At 59.0% G+C, this 16,876-nt stretch overlaps 1 protein-coding gene across 1 annotated transcript; it reads right to left on the bottom strand.

The window, feature by feature from the left end:
- Positions 1–7,796: 7,796 nt before the first annotated feature.
- On the bottom strand, positions 7,797–16,867 carry PTGER2 (prostaglandin E receptor 2; the record flags this gene model as incomplete). Its single annotated transcript, XM_079537503.1, has 4 exons — positions 7,797–8,027; positions 9,845–11,028; positions 14,333–14,564; positions 16,046–16,867. 4 exons carry the CDS (start codon positions 16,865–16,867, stop codon positions 7,797–7,799), a joined length of 2,469 nt encoding a protein of 822 aa, XP_079393629.1.
- Positions 16,868–16,876: the final 9 nt, after the last annotated feature.

The following is a 16,876-nucleotide window of genomic DNA, read 5'->3' as shown; positions in this document are numbered from 1 at the left end:
TCCATCCTAACGCTGAGTATCTCCATCTCTCTTTCTCACCGCTGAACATCTCCATCGCAGTGCTGGACATCTCTATCTCAAAGCTGAATATTTCCATCTCCATTTTCTGAAAAAACACCCTGCGAGAGTCTTAGACCCTCAGGAAGGATGAGGACCTCATATTGACATCCAACAAGAATGGAGACTCCCCCAAAGATGTTCCCTGTTAGAAACACGTGCCCAGTGCCGAGCCCCGGGGTAAAGCCAAGGCTGTGATGCTCCCTGTTTTCCTTCCCGCTCCTGGCAAAGCTCTGCCCTCCATCAGCCAAACAATCCTGCCCTGTCCCCTTGTCCTCTGGCTCTAGCTAGGCTCTAGCAAATCTGAGCAGGGGGCAACACAGTTCAACAGAGTGTGGAACAGCGCTCGGAGCACGGCAGTGCAGAGGCAGTGCCCAAAGCAAACACAGTCCTGCAAAAAAATCCTTCCCAGCTTAGTGCACCCTTCTAAAAACACAGAATGACTTCAGAAAAATGTGAGAAAACATGAGCTGCTCGCCCTGAGAGGGAAAACAGCATGGGAGCCATAGGACGGAGCCTGCAGGCTGCAGCCACGTCCCCTTTGCAGAGGATCCTGGGGCCATCGTGATGGCTGGGAAGGGCTGAGCTCTCTTAAAGAGCAGTTGGATGATGAATGTGGAGTTGGAAACCTCTTACAGAAGGGATGTGCCACAGCAGCTCACTTCAGCTCCCTGTCCAAGAGAGATTATTAATTATAAACATTGCAAATCTTCGTGATCCATATTCATAATTGCAGTGCATCCATCACACACTGGGAAATCATTGAGGGAAAGCATGGGCTGGAGGCACGGGGCAGTTGTAACCGTTGCTGTTGGGGAGAACGAGCAGGAAAGCGTCACGCACAGGAGGAAGAGCGGCCTCAGTGCCCCTCTTGTGCAATGGCTCAGCAGAGGGGAGAGGCACTGGGAGGATGCTTAGAGGGGGAAGTGGCCTCCTGAGCAGCCCTGGCTCTCCTGGGGCCGGTTCTCCCATCTCAGGCAGCATTGCCTGCAGGGAAACTGGCACAGCCATTCCCAGCAGCCAGACGTGCCAAGAAGCATTTTGCCTCGTCTTCAGCATCTTCGTGCTCTTCAAATGGTGCTGGAGAGGTTCAGGTTGGATGCTGGGAAATACCGTTTTCTGAAAGAGAGGTGATGCTCTGGCACAGCCGCGCAGGCAGCGCTGAAGGGGTCCAAGAACCATGGAGACGTGGCACTGGGGGAAATGGACAGCGGGCACGGTGGGAATAGGCTGGGGGTGGGCTTGGGAATCTCCAAGGTTGGAATCTTTTCCAACCTTGTTGGTTCTGCGATTCCCTATCCACCCCGTGGACATGGCCCTGCTGTGGGAGTGGGGGCTGCGGAGGCGCAGCTGGGGACAGCCGTGATGGGCTGGTGCCAGGGACATGGGAACACTGGGCCAGGTGCAGGGAGCCCTGGATGTGGGCTCCCCAAGAGCCATCACGGCCTGAAAGGAGCCGCTCCCATTCCCAATTGGATGGAAAAGGTCTGTAGGGGAGGAAATAGCAGCCGCTCACGGCAAATAAATGCTCTCTCGTGTGTACACCCACTCGGCACAGCAAACTCCACCAACCTCGGTGATCCATGGGGCCAAAACTCTGGTAGCACGAATGTCTGTGGATAAACACAGGCAGAAGCAAACAGTTCTGGAATGGCTTCGTGTAAACACAGCCAGAGCTCTTTTCAACTCTGCTCCAGACTCTGTCCGCTTTGAGATCTCACATCTGTCCCGGCCAACACCGTCCCCTCCTGCCCTTCCCTCCCACCCATAGGGAGATTGAACCCCAGGCCCAGTGTGCCCTGCTGCTGGTGCTGGGGAGAATAAAAAATAATTTAAAAAATGAATAGTGGTGATTGTAAGAGGTAAGATCAGCAGACGGGAAGGTCTTGCTGGGAAAAACATGGCTGGAGAGGTTTGTGTGTGAAGGGGTTGTTTATGGAGGCTGGGGGAAGTGAGACAGCTGAGGATGGTCAGCATAAGTGTGGGGTGCCCGAGCCTTGTGGGACAGGGACAGCAATGGGGTGGGATGAGAGTGGGGATGGGTGGGGACAGAGATGGGGACAGGGACATGGGTGAGGATGGGGTGAGAATGAGGATGGGTACGGGGACAAGGATAAGGATGGAGATGAGGTGGGGACAGAGATACAGGTGAGGATGGGGATCAGATGAGAATAGGGCTGGGGATGGGGATGAGAATGGGGAAGGGGACAAGGATAGGGATGGAGACTGGGATGGAAACAGGGATACAGATGGGGATGGGAATGAGGATGGGGATGGGATGAGAATAGGGATAGAAATGGGAACGGGGATGGAGAAAGGGATGAGGATAGGGATACAGTAGGGGATAAAATAGGTGTAAGGACAGGAATGGGGATGGGGATGGGGATGGGGATGGAGATGGAGATGGAGATGGAGATGGAGATGGAGATGGAGATGGAGATGGGGATGGGGATGGGGATGGGGATGGGGATGGGGATGGGGATGGGGATGGGGAAGGGACAGGGACAGGAATGGTGCAGGGCTCAGCCAGGCTCCTCTCCAAACAGCATCCTTGGGCTCGCAGAGCTCTGTGCCTGCAGCAGGAGCCTCCCCATGCACACCAGTGGTATCTGCATCAGTGGCTGCATCAGGATGAGCCTCAGCCTTTGTCCTTCCTCTGGGCTTTCCCAAATGGATGCAGGCTGCAGGAGGGCCATGACAGTAGGAAGAAAAGCAGTGCCCTGCTAATCTCCTTCATTCTTATGCAGCATCCTTGCTCTGGGATGTCCCCACCTCCAAAGAATCACAGAATCCTAGAATGGCCTGGGTTGCACAGGAGCACAGTGCTCATCCAGCTCCAACCCCTGCTGTGTGCAGGTCGCCAACCAGCAGCCCAGGCTGCCCAGAGCCACATCCAGCCTGGCCTTGAATGCCTGCAGGGATGGGGCATCCACAGCCTCCTTGGGCAACCTGTGCCAGTGCCTCACCACCCTCTGGATGAAAAACTTCCTCCTCATATCCAACCCAAACCTCCCCTGTCTCACTTTAAAACCATTCCCCTTGTCCCATCACCACCCACCCTCACAAACATCCATTCCCCTCCTGTTTATCCTCTCCCTTCAAGCACTGGAAGGCCACCATGAGGTCTCCCTGGAGCCTTCTCTTCTCCAAGCTCTTTTCCACCTCTGCACACTGTTTCTTGGTGTGTTGACCGCTGCAAGACCCGGCTCACAGAGCGGAGAAACAAACTTCTTTCACTTTCCAGGAGTTTTTCTTTCAGCCACGAGCTGGCAGCTCCTGCAGCTGAACCACAGCACCAGCAGGGCGGCTGGGGGCTGCTCTCTGCACCCGAGCTGTGCTCAGATTTACGATCTGCCATAGTTCTATCTGGGCTGCACGTGACCAGCTCCGAAATCCCAGGACCTTTGCTCTCCCTCACCCATCAGCCCTGCTCCTGAGGATGCTCTAACAGGGGTAAAAGCCCAATGAAAGGGGTTTGCAGGAGAGACTGTAGCGTGCAAGCAGGGCGGGGAGCAATAGGTCACGCTCAGCCATGGCTTGTAACTTTTATAGTCTTTCCAGAGCCAGATGCTTGACATTAGTTTGACTCTGTTGAGGCTCTTGTTTCTGAAGACTCAGATTGCTTTGGGAACCGCGACGGTGCTGACAAATCTGCAGCATTTCCCCGTGGACCGCATCGCTCGGGTGCATGGGATGTTTCCACGATTCAGAGAAATCCACTTAAAAAAAGCAGCTGGGCACGTGAGAGCCGTGCTGAAACGTCTGCTTCTCTTCCCACTGCCAGCAGCTCAATGGGCGCAAGGGAAACCCGTTGGTGATTTTAGGCTGCTCACCACGTGGGCACCGAAGCGCAGCCGCGAGCATCCGCAACGCGTGCCCAACGGGGATGGCTCTCACCATTGGGCTTTCCCATCTGAGGAAAAGCCATTTATCTCCATTTGTGAGACAAAGGGAGGCGGTGGAGAAATCATATTATCGCATACATCATCTGGATGTTCTTAAAGATGAGGATCCTCTCCACGGGAAAGTGCCAAAGCCGTGCAGACCCGCTGCGTGCACACATCCCCAGAGCAACAAAGATGGACATTTTAGGGCTCACCCTTGTGCTGGTAGCTTTATTTTTGGCTCTCAGTCCTTGCTGGGTCTGTACAAATGTCCCGTGGTGTTTTCAGCTCGTCCTCACGCTCCCCAGCTCTTCCATACTCACGGGGCATCCCAACGATTCCCTCCATGGAGTGTCCCCCGGGTGCTCTCCATGCAGACAGGATGTCCCCATTCCTCCCCATGTACGTGCCTTAGTTCTTGGCTGCTGCTGGCCTCTGCTCATGGGTAACAGCTATAGGATGAGAGATGATGGACTCAAGTTGTATCAGGGGAGGGCCAGAATTTCTTCTCCAGAGCAATGGTCAGGCACTGGCACAGCTGCCCAGGGAGTGGTGGGCTCACTGTCCCTGGAGGTGCTCAAGAGAAGTGTGTGGCACTGAGGCACGTGGGCAGTGGGCAGTAGTGGGGCTGGGCTGGGCTTGGGGATCCTAATTAGAGGTATTCTCCAGCCTTAATGATTCTAGCATTCTACAATGTAGGCCAGCACAGGAGCTCTCCCCCCACAGGATCCAATGCCAGCTCCAGCACCCACCCCTTTCCCAATTTCCCCCAGCTGTGGCTGCAGGAGAGTGGAGCCAGGCAGGAGCTGAGCCCCTCCCTCCCACATTCCTCCCCCATGCATCAGCTCCAGGAGCTGTGGCCAGGTATGGGCTGGGACAGAGAACCTGGAAGTCCCCGAGCAGCTAACATGAAGTGGGAAGTGGGGGGAGGCTTCATCCACTACCAAACACCCAAAATGTTAAATATATACATCATGGGATAGCACTATATTGTATCTATTTATCAATAAATGAGAGGTATATACTGCTCATAGATTACAGGTGGGGCCCTGGGCAGCTTGAGCTGGTGGGGGGCAGCCAGCCCATGGGTTGGGCTGGGGGCTGTGTGGTCACTTCTAACCCAACCGTGCTGTCATCCTATGGCATCCTCACAACCCTGCCCAGAAATGTTCCAAAACGAGCCAGAAACCAGGAGAAAAGGAGCAAATGAGAGGGACAGAGATAAGAAACCCTTAAGGGAAGGCCACAGATAACAGCACGACGCTCGGGTGCGTCACATTTCAGCAGAGCAGACGCTGATTGAGTTGACGAAGGTTGAATTAATTTGGGTATTCTAATAGCTCCTGCTTGACGCTAATAAAAGCGACGTTTTGTGCAGGCTCATGGCTCAGGATGCAGTTAATTATGGCCTTGCAGAGCTCTCACTGAGGAGCTTATCTGGTCTGATGGAAGGAGCTGGACCAGCTGCTGCTTTGACTGCGGCAGCGGCCAGGGGTGGCTGAGGGTGGGAACAGCACTGAGATGTGGCCAAGTGGATGCAGCAGGATGGGCACTGGCAGGTTTTCCCCAGCCCTACATATCCCACTGAGGAGCCAGAAAGTTCCCCAACACCATACAAGCAGCAATTAGTGGTCAGCAGCCAAGCTGGTGGCTGGAGCTTGTGGTATTCATGGAGCTGTCCCTTCCATTCCCTGCCATCCTGTCCCATCCAATTCCCTGCCATCCCATCCAATTCCATCCCATCCAATTCCATTTCATCTCACCCATACAATTCCACCCCATCCCATCCAATTCCATTTCATCTCACCCATACAATTCCACCCCATCCCATCCCATCCAATTCCATTTCATCCCACCCATCCAATTCCATCCCATCCCATCCAATTCCATCCCATCCCATCCCATCCAATTCCATTTCATCTCACCCATCCAATTCCACCCCATCCCATCCAATTCCATCCCATCCCATCCAATTCCATTTCATCTCACCCATCCAATTCCACCCCATCCCATCCAATTCCACCCCATCCCATCCAAATCCATCCCATCCCATCCAATTCCATTTCATCCCACCCATCCAATTCCACCCCATCCCATCCAATTCTACCCCATCCCATCCAAATCCATCCCATCCCATCCAATTCCATTTCATCTCACTCATTCAACTCCACCCCATCCCATCCCATCCCACCCCACCCCACCCCACCCCATCAGTCTCTATGCTCCCCTGTTGCTCCCCTGACCACCACATGCCTCAGTGGGATGTGACCCCTCTATTCCCAATGGGGTTTTTCCATTCTTTGCATGCCAGGCAGCCTGGTTTAGGATTAGGCAACTTGTCCCAAAATTCCACCGTGAGCCACCGTGTCACCACCAAATAAAGCAGAAGAGCTCCTGGCTGTTCCCAACGTGTGCTTTGGCTCATTGTCAAGCGCTCTCTGCAACACGAATGGCCCAGAAACTGCTGTGCCACAGCTGCATGCGAAGGAGGGTGGGTGATGAGGAGCAGCCTTCTCCAGAACCCACCCCAGCCCTGCAGCCATCCCCGGGCTGCAGGATTGCCAGAAAGCCGTCGGCGGGGCTTGAGCAATCGCATCCCATGCTGACATCTGCCCACACGCGCTTCGGAGGCCAGTAAACTTCCTGTGGATGTTGGCTGGCTGACAGGAGTGACATAAATTCTGCCCTTTTTTTAGACTTTGGATTTTTTTTTCCCCCTATTTTTGTTGTTAAAACAGGTAGGTGCTCTGCCCCTGGTTTCAGGCACAGCGGTTTTGGAGTTTCCATTTCTGCACAGCCCTGAGGTGAGGATCTTTCTGCAGCTTGGAGGTGAGGATCTTTCTACAGCTTGGGGATGAGCTGAGGCTCCCCACCCCTCTACAAGGCTTGGATTGCTCTCACCATCCGTGATGCATGGGATACTCTCACATCTGTGATGCTACGTGGGTTGCTCTTACGTTCTATGATGCTTCACAGGTTGCTCTCCTGATCTGCGATGCCACGAGCAGATCGATTTCCTCGGCACGAAACCACACACAGCTCCTTCCAGTGACATTTATTACACAGGGGTTTTACACTGATGCCATACAGGAGAGCTCCACATCTCTGCCCCTTTGGGCTTTTTTGGGGCAGAGCTCTCCAACAGAAAGGCCACGCCATCGGCAATAGCACAAAGACGTCGCTTTGGTGGGACTGCAGCATCCCAGTGGAGGTGGGGACACTGGGACGAGTGCCACCAGGCAAGTCCCCACGGGAAGGACTGTGGGGATGAGACCTTCTCCTCCATGCTAACCCCAACCCAAAGCCCTGGGCATGGTAAAACAGGGACAAGAAAAGTTCTTTGCAAAAAGGGAATCTGGGAGAGGCCACGTGGCCACAGTGGCCATCAGTGCTGGGCCGGCACCATCCAGAGCCTGACATTGCCAGGAGGAGGACAAGCAGACACAGACACACAGAGCCACAGCTGATGCACTGCATTCCCTTGGGCAGAGGACAGAGGGGAAAGGAAGAAGTGGGGCCAACCTTCTCCCTCTGCCACCTCCTCTCCTGCCCATCCCTGCTGAGCTGGGTGTTGGTGGTGGACCCGCACCCGTGCCCACACCTCTCCACCATCCTGAGATGGGGATCCTCAACAGCACCCCCACCACAGCCCTCCATGGGGCACGACTCGCCCCGCCCCACGGCGTCAGCGATGCCTGACGTTCCAGTCCCATCCCACCAGCATCACCTTCCACCCACGTTGGCGTGGCACCGACTGCAGCCCCGTCCCACCTTACGGCAGTGACGTCCCTTTTGAAGCCATGAAACAGAGCCCACCCGAAGTGAGCCCAGCCTGTTGGCTGCCTCCTTCTGCACCTACTGCCCGCTGGGCTCCAGCTTTGTTTTTGCAGGGGTCGGGCACTGCGCATCCTGTCTGCCTGGGGACAGCTGGCAGCACAGCACGGAACGCAGCACCCGCAGCACCGGCGGCCGCAGGATGGCGAAGACCCAGGGATCGATGATGGGGTTGATGGAGAGGAAGCGCAGTGCCAGCAGGTCCCAGTCGTGGTTCTCGCTCTGGCTGAACTTGTTGGCGTAAGCACAGATCTGCAAAAGGCAACGGGGGAAAATGACAGGGGTTTGGTGGGCCAGGAGGCTGGCAGGCAGGTGGTGGTGCTTCTCAAGCGGTGACGGGGAAATGAGTGCTGTCACAGCACACGGTCTGCTTCCACTGGCTTAAACGAATTTCCTGCTAATGAAAGCCAGGTCCGCGCTCTCGTTTTCGCATGCTTTGTTCGGCCCTAACGCAATTAACCCAATGGCTGCTCAAGGAAGCGGTGAGCAGTGGACAAATCTCACTGAGTGGGCTGAAGGCACGGGACGGAGAGGTCCTGGAGTGTGTGTCCGCCCCGGCGGTGCACCCTGACATGTGCCGACTCATAGCAGCTTATGGGGCTTCCTGGAAGGGTGACTCAGCACGCCTTACTCACACGGGGCCGTTGCCTCCCCCTCACTCCAGAACACGAGGGATGCTTGGATGCTGAGGGCTGTGGGGTGCGAGCATCCCTCCTGTGGGTCAGATCCATGGGGTACCACATGGGGACGGTGCCCCCGCGATGCCGCCAGGGCTTGGGGCTTTTTAGGAGGAAGGTTTGGTGGCTCTGTGGTACAGCAACCTCAAGGTTCACATGTCAGGGCAGCCTATTAGAGGGGTGGCTGAAAAGAGAAAGTGTCACTTTGCTTGGTTTGAGAAGCTGCCAAAAGGCAGCCTCAATGAAACCCATGCGGGCCGGGCAGTGGGAAAGGAAAAGCCGACACATTTTTGGGCACGGCTGACATCTGCCATGGGATCCTCTTTGGCCACGCTTTCCCACCCGCCGACCCTAAGCAGACCCCGGGGTCCCACTCCCTGAAGACTGCAATGGAGCCCGTGGGCCCATTGATGGGAGATCTCAGGATGTTGAGTCTGGATCCTGGGATGCTCGCGAGCTGCCGGCCGTCACTGTTTTGTCTTTTCTCTCTCTTAAAATCCAGACAGCCTGGCTGGGCTGCAGGCTGCGGTTACATTATCTTCCCCCGGGACTCTTCCTTCTGTGAGTGCAAAAGGAAGGTAGCGTCCGCCTGAGCCCACGAGCACAAAATTAGTGCTGGCAGCACGCCTAACCCTAGCGGGGCTTGGTTCTAATGGGAAAAAAACAACGGCAAAATCTCCTCCTGCAGCCGTGGGCTCACAGGTGGGTGCTGGAGGTGACGAGGAGAATGAGGTGCTATTGGGGAAACATAGCATGGGGGAGCTGAAAGCAGCCCCAAGAGGGGGGAGAGTGGTGCAGGGTCTGCTTATGCAGCACTGATACGTGACATCCTCATCCAGACCAGCACAGAGATCTTTTCCTCATCTGCATCCTTAACCCCAACCCCATTCTCATCCCCATCCCCAACCTCATCTCCAACCCCAACCCCATTCCCATCCCCAACCCCAACCCAATCTTCCCACGTCCAGCTCCTTGATCTGCCACAATGAGCGCCCAGCCCTTGGGCTTGGGAACCATTTGGTCCAAGAGACACCGGTGTGCCTCTGCAGGGTGGGAGGGCACTGCTGCCATCCGCTCATCCCACTGCTGCTGCTGGGAATCCCTCGTTTCGATTGCCAAAAGTTTGGGGTCTCCCAAGTTTGGGGAGAAAAATCACGTTGAACTCAGCCCTTAAATTTTGGGCGGCAGCACGGAGTGCTGTGGGTGCCCCATCCTTGGAGATGCCCGAGGCCGTGGATGGGCAGCCTGAGCTGGGGGGCACCCAGCCCACGGCAGGGCTTGGAAATGGATGATCTTTAAAGTCCCTTCCAACCCAACCGTTCTACGATTCCACGATTCTACAAGTCTATGAGTCTGCGATTCTGGGAAACGGGGAGAGGGGGCGGCACTCACCGTGAAGGGCAAGGAGCAGATGACGAAGGTGATGGTCATGATGGCGAGGAGCAGGAGGTGGTCGATCTCCTCAGCCATGGAGAAGATGCGGCGGCTGCAGCCCCCCACCGCTCGCGGCTGCTCGAGCGCGGCCAGCCGGCGCGTCCTCTGCCCGCGGCGATGCATGCGGGCCAGGTTGGCGATGACACTGAGGTTACACAGCAGCACCGACAGGATGAGGAAGAGGAGTAAAGTGGCGTAAAGCAACGAGAAGGTGAGGTGCAAACCGGCTGCCTTGTGCCGGCCGTCGTCCACGCGCATCTGGATGAAGCACCAGGTGCCGGGGCAGTACTGCACGTAGCGCCCGAAGCCCAGCAGAGGCAAGGAGCAGAAGGCTGCTGAGAAGGTGTAGATGGCCGGGAGGGCCACCAGGCCGGCGCGGGGGCTGAGGAAGCGCTCGTAGAAGTAGGGCCGCCCCAGGGCCAGGCAGCGCTCCAGCGCCATGGCGAAGAGGACGAGCATGGTGGCGAGGCCGAAGAAACTCATGGCGAAGCCGAAGTAGAGGCAGATGTGCCCTCCCCGCCCCAGGGCGTTCAGCGTCAGGTTGCGGTGGTAGGAGGCCAGCACCAAGGGGCTGACGGAGCAGGTGCCCAGCAGGTCGGTGACCACCAGGGCCAGCACCAGGACGTGGAACAGGGACGGCGCGCGGGCGCGGGGCGGGCGGCGGCAGCGCAGCAGCAGCCCCAGGGCCAGCAGGTTGCCCAGCAGCCCCGCGGAGAACATCAGCGCGCTGACCAGCGGCCGAGCGCCGGCCGCCAGCGCCTCTCCGTGCCCGCACGGCTCCCGGCCCGTCCCGTTCATTCCTCTGCCGCCGCCCGAATGCCGTCGCCGCCCGCCCGCCGCCCGCGACGCCCCGCCCCGCTCCGCCCCGGGGCCGGGCTGCGGTTCCAGGGGGTCCGCGCAACCGGGGGCGGCGGGGAAGGGACGGGAGGGGCGGGAGGGGCGGCCAGGGGCTCCGGTGATGGGAGCGTGGCAGCGCGGAGACCCCCGGCGCCGGTCGGGGAGCCACGACGCACGGCGCTTCCCGCTGCCGGGCTGGGAGCCCTGACGAGCCGAGCGTCCCGGTGCTGAGCGTGGGTCCTCCTGCTGCCGGAGAGTCCCGGTGATATCAGGGGCACGGCGAGCCCTCATGCGGATCTGGGAACCTTGGGCTCAAAGGGAGCCCCTGCACTCATTTAGGATCCCAGGCTCGCTGCCATTCCCAGTGCTGGTGCCGGTGTGGGAGCCCCAGTGCTGATTTGGGAGCCATGACGTGATGCTGATTTGGGAGCCATGACACCACTCAGCGTGGATTTTGGAGCCTCGAGGCACAGCTCGCACTGATGCAGATGTTGGGAGCCCTGGTGCATGCTACATCCTGGTGCCAATTTGGGAGCCTCAGGCTCATGGTAAGCCCCACTTGTGGTGTCACTGAAGGATCCCCAATGCACCGTGAGATCCAGTGCTGATCTGGGAGCCCTGGACTCATGGTGAGCCCCTGTGGAGATATGGGAGCCCTGATGTACCCAGATGTTGATCTGGGAGCCACAAAGCACAGCACATCCCAGCACTGAGGTGGGAGCCTCGGAACGTGGTGAGCCACAATGCTGAGCTGGGAATCCCAACACACAGAGCACCCCAGGGCTGATTTGGGAACCCTGGGCTCATAACGAGTCCCAGTGCTTACGTAGGAGCCCCAGGCTGATGGCAAGCTTCACTTCTAGCGTCTCTGCAGGAGCCCACATGCACAGTGAGATCTAATGCTGATTTAGGAGCCCCGGTGGTAATCTGGGAGCCCTCGGTTCACCACGAGCCCCAGTGCTGATTTGGGAGTCCCAGGCTCACAGCAGGAACCTCAATGCAGGCTGAGTAGCAGTGCTGACTGAGGAGCCCCAGGCAGACACCAAGCCCCAGTGCCAGCCCGAGGTGTCAGGCAGTCTGTGGGGGAGTCCCAGCTGTAGAGATGGGACCCCACAGCCCCAAACTGTGTGGGTGCTGCAGGCACCGAAGCCCACACAAGTCCTGAGTGAAGAAAAAAAAAAAGCAGCCAGGATTGGGCTGGGCACTGCTGGAGGGATCCCATGGGGAACAGCCCAACCTCTCCCCACCTCAGGATGGAAACAGACGACCTTTAAGGTCCCTTCCAACTCGATCCATTCTATGATGGCTTGGGCTGGATGGAGCCGTGGTCAGCCTGATCTGGTGGTGAGCACCCAGCCCATGGCAGAGGTGGGGCTGAGGGGGCTGTGAGGTCCCTTCCAACCCAGCCATGCTCTGATCTACCCATGGATCCAGCCCAAGCAGGGCTCAGGCACGCCTCCTATCCATACCCCAGTGGTCACCTCGGTGCCCTTTGGTCCCCAAAACCCAGCAATGCTCAGTGGTGCCAACCAGCTTCCCGTGGGCACGCCGCTTTCTGCCACACGCATCTTCATTGCTGCGCTTTTCGAGTTCCCTTTGGTAACAGGAACTTCGTCAAGGAAATATGCTGAAGGCAAACTCCAGGGCTGGGTGAGCTGCGGTTTGTGACAGCACCTTCACTTCCGATGCGCCGCTTTGGTTCGGTTCCCAGGCAGAACCCAACGGATCATTGAGTCCAACTCAGCTCTGCACAGCACCTCAAAAACCAGATGGTAAATGCTGGGCGAGCGGCGCCAACCCACGGGGCAAAGCATTACGAGCAGCAGTGTTCCCACAGGGGCTGCTCCCAGCCTCCCACTGCTGCTCCGCATCACAGCCTGGGCACTCCTGGAGCCCGTTTTCCTTGCGCTAATGGAGCCTTAAATACCCACGTGGGCTTCGGGCTTCTCGACCAGCGGTTGCCTCTGATGGGATATTTTTTGCAATCACAGGAAAATCGCTGGGTTTGGTGGTTTGTTTTTCCTGAGCTCCACAGCAGGAACGCACCGCTTGGTGGTACAGCCCGTCCGTTTCTTGGGAAGCGTTTGTTTTCCTCCTCCTGCTTCCATGTTTATCTCGGGGATAACAAGGAGCACATGTCTTCCCCGGGGCTGCTGGCATGGCTTTCCCTGGGAGCAGCCTCGCAGGGCTGTCCCACTTGGAGCAAAGCCCCAGGCTTGTCGGAGCACTGCAGGAATCCCACAGAAACTGTGGGGCCGCGCATTGCGCGCCGCAGCCCGCCCAGGCACGTGGGGAGCGGCTGCAAAATGCGCCCAGGCAGTGGAACGGGACAAGGACAGGGAGCAGTGCTGGGAAATGAGCTTTGGCAGAGCCGTGCCTGGATGGCGTGAGCTGGGAGAGACGGAACGGGCTCAGCCGTGGGGCAGAGGGGTGGGTGGGGATGGAGGGGGACAGCGGGGACACGGTTAATGTGACACTGCCACAGGTCACCTCCAGCAGCGCCGCGTTCACACGGGTTTCTTCTTCCAAACGCAGTATCGGTTTGACAACCAAAGTAAACACTGTGCAGAGCTGGCGGGGCACGGCTGCACCTTACAGGGCTGGATAAACACAGGAAGAAGTACGGCTCCGTCTGCTCCAAGGACGCCGTGTGGATGGGGATGGTGGCTGCCGCCATCTTTTGTCCTAAACTTGTCACTGGAGGCAGCACCCAGAGGGGAAATGGGGCTCTCACTGCCATGATGGTTTGCTTGCACGCTGCAGCGCCGGGTGATCCATCCAAGGCTCTGCTTTTTCTCTCCATAGCTGCTCTTGTTAACGGGCTGATCATAACTAGTGGATTCAAATCATTGCTGTTGGCACCATCTGAGCGGCACAAACACAGCGTCAGTGCTGGGGGGACCTTGAGCCCTGAGCTCAGGTGGGGCAGGGATGGTGCACCCATCCTGAGCCCTGCGGCACCGTGGGGACAGCCTGGGGACAGTTTGGGAACAGCTCAGGGGCAGCCCGGGGATATTTTGGGGACACCTTGGGGATACCTTGGGTACAGCTTGGGGACATCCTGGGGACAACTTGTGTATGACTCAGGGACAGCTATAAGACATCTCAGGGGCATCGTGGGGACACCATGGGTCCCCCTTAGGAACACTCTGGGTACAGCCCTGGAACAACTGCTGGACACCCTGGGTACAGCTTGGGGACACCCTAGGGCAGCCCCCAGGGATAACCCACAGGCACGAGGTGATGGCACCGGGCTCCAAACCACTTTATTCCGCACGGGGTGGCACACATCCCTCCTCCCAGCACGTCCCCACGGCACTGCCCCTCGGCACAGCACCGCCCCGAAGCCACACGCCAACGACCCCTACGCTTCCCCAGCGCCGGGTGCTGCCCGCACCTCGCAAAGCACCGCTGCACGGCAGCATTCACAGTTCTCCAGGCACCCCCCAGGGTTCCTATCCCGGGGATGCGGCACAGCGCCGCCCGCTCTCCGTCGCCATCTGGGCGCCGTCACCCCTGAGTCCCCGAGGCCGACGGCTCGCTCCTGGCTCCCCCAGCTCCTCCAGCACTGCGCTCAGGGGAAGACGAGCTGCGGGGTGCCTGGCCCACGCCATCCCTGGGGACAGAACTGCCCGTCCCCCCCCGGCCCCGTGCTCTTCAGCGTGGCCCGGCGGGAGCCCAGGCGGCGGCAAAGGCGGCGCACGAAGAGGCGGAAGACGGAGGTGCGGAAGATGATGAAGACCCACGGGTCCACGATGGAGTTGACGGAGAGGAAGCGCAGGGCGCTGAGGTCGGCGTCCTCGTTGAAGTCGGCGGCGAACGCCCCCATGTAGGCACGGACCTGGGAAAAATAAAGCAGCTATGAGAGGTGCGGCGCTGTGGGAACCGTCCTGGGATTTGGGGACAGCCTGGGGACAATTTGGGGACAGTTTGAGGACAGTTCAGGGACAGCTTGAGAACGCTCCGGGGACAGTTTGAGGGCACCCCCGTAAGAGTTTGGTGACAACTTGGGGGCACTCTGGGAATGGCTTGGGGACGCTCTGGAGACACCCTGTGGACGATCTGAGGACAGCTTTGGGATATCCAGGGGACAGCTTGGGGACAACTCGGACACAACTCAGGGACACCCAGTGGACGCCTTGGGGGCAGCTCAGGAATAACTTGGGGACATCCCAAGGACACCCTGGGGACATCGTGGGGACACGCTGGCCAACCCCACCTGTGGGACACCCGTAACCCCATGAAAGAACAAAGGGAAATATTCAGGGACTGGTTTCCCCAGGTGTGGTTGGAAGGGACCAATGCCTCTGGGATGGGGGGGAATGGGGGGCAGCGGTGTTGGGGCATCGATGGGAGTGACACAGTGACCCCCCGGGATGCACAAAGCAGGGGGAGGTATCTCGAGGGGTGAAAGCAATGAGGTGGCTTCCCCAGCACGTCTGGGACAGGATGAGGATGATGGGGGCTTGTTAAAAAGGGGCTAAAGCAGTGACTGGACTGCCCAGGGAGGGTCTGGTAGCCACGGGATAACCTGACCTCCTCCTCCAAAGCGAGGTGGTGGTGATGGGGGGGGGGTTATTCCAAAGTGGTGAAAGTTATGACTTGATCCCAACTTGGCACCTCTGGGATGGGGTGTGGGGGGGGTGAGGTAATGGGGTTTTATTCCATAGAAGTGAAAGCACTGAAGGAGTGCATCGGACACGAAGTGATGCTGGGGGTTTTCAGAGGGGGGCGGCTACACAGTAACCTGACCCTCTAGGATGGGATGGTGGAACGGGGAGGGGGGGTTGTTCCAAGGAGGTTAAAGCAAGGACCTGACTCCCTCTGACAACGCTGGGCTGGGGACGATGGGGGGTCATTAAAAGGGATTAAAGCAACGAGCTGAGCCCCCCCCCTCTCTCCCCCCCCCTTCCTTGGCACCAACGAGACAGAGAGATGGTATGGGGGGGTTATTCCAAGGGGATAAAGCAACAACCCAACCCTCTGGGACAGGGTGACAGTGGAGGCAGTAAAGCAAGGAACCCCCCAGATACCTTGAGGTGTGCATTGCGGTGCTGGGGGGCAAAGCAGCGGCACGACCCCCCACCCCCCACCCCAGACACCGAGCTGTGCCAAAGGGCGAGGACGCAACGTGACCCTGCAGCAAGTGGGGACGGGGCTGCGCCAAGGGGACAACCTGGGAGGGGAGGGGGAGGCGGGTGAACCCAAGCGGGACGAACGGGGTTTCACGTCGGGGGGGGCACAGCAGCGCCGGGGCAACGGAAGCGATGAAGCGGGGGGGTCCGGGGAGGTGAGGGGGGGAGGGACGCGCAGCGTACTCACGATGAGCGGCAGCGAGCAGACGGTGAAGAGAGCGGTCATGAGCCCCAGCAGCACCAGGTGGTCGAGCTCCTCCATGCGCGGCGCTGCCGGGCCGGGGGGCTGCGCTCCGCGCCGGGGCTGCCTGCGGGCCATGCCGTACAGCTGCCGCATGCTGCACACGTTGCAAGCCGCGATGGCCAACACCAGCACGCCCAGCACGCTGGCGTACAGCACGGGGAAGCCGAGCTGGCTCGGCCCGCCGCCCGCCATGCGGATGAAGCACCACGTCCCGGGGCAGTACTGCATGGGAGCGCCGAAGCCCAGCAGCGGCAGCGCGCAGAACAGGGCGCACAGAGTCGCGCCCAGCGCGCACAGCATCGCTCCCCGGCGCCGGGTGACGTGCCGCCGGTAGAAGTACGGGTGGCCCAGCGACAGCCAGCACTCGGTGGCCATGGCCAGCAGCAGCACGGTGGGGGCCAGCCCGAAGAACGCCATCAGGAAGGCGAAGAGTTGGCACAGCGCTCCCGGCTCGCTTTCCCCGCGGCCGCCCGCTCCCAGCTCGCTCAGGCTGCGGTTGTAGGCGTAGGCGGCCAGCACGATGGGGCTGAGCAGGCACTTGCCCAGCAGGTCGGTCACCGCCAGCCCGCTCACCAGCACGTAGAAGGCGGAGACCCGCGGAGCGCGGCCGGCGGCGGAGCGGGAGCGCCGTCGGTGCTGCCCCAAGAGGAGCAAAGCCAGCACGTTGCCCAGCAGGCCGGCGGCGAACAGAGCCGAGCTGGGCACCACCGACTGCCCGCTGGCGATGAAGCGGCTCTCCCGGCAGCGGTACCCATCGGCCGCCATCCGCCCGCT

Source organism: Tetrao urogallus, assembly GCF_951394365.1.
Source record: "Tetrao urogallus genome assembly, chromosome: 6".
Lineage (NCBI taxonomy): Eukaryota > Metazoa > Chordata > Aves > Galliformes > Phasianidae > Tetrao > Tetrao urogallus.
Note: the sequence above shows the minus strand (reverse complement) of the source record. Positions and strands in the feature narration are given on the sequence as shown.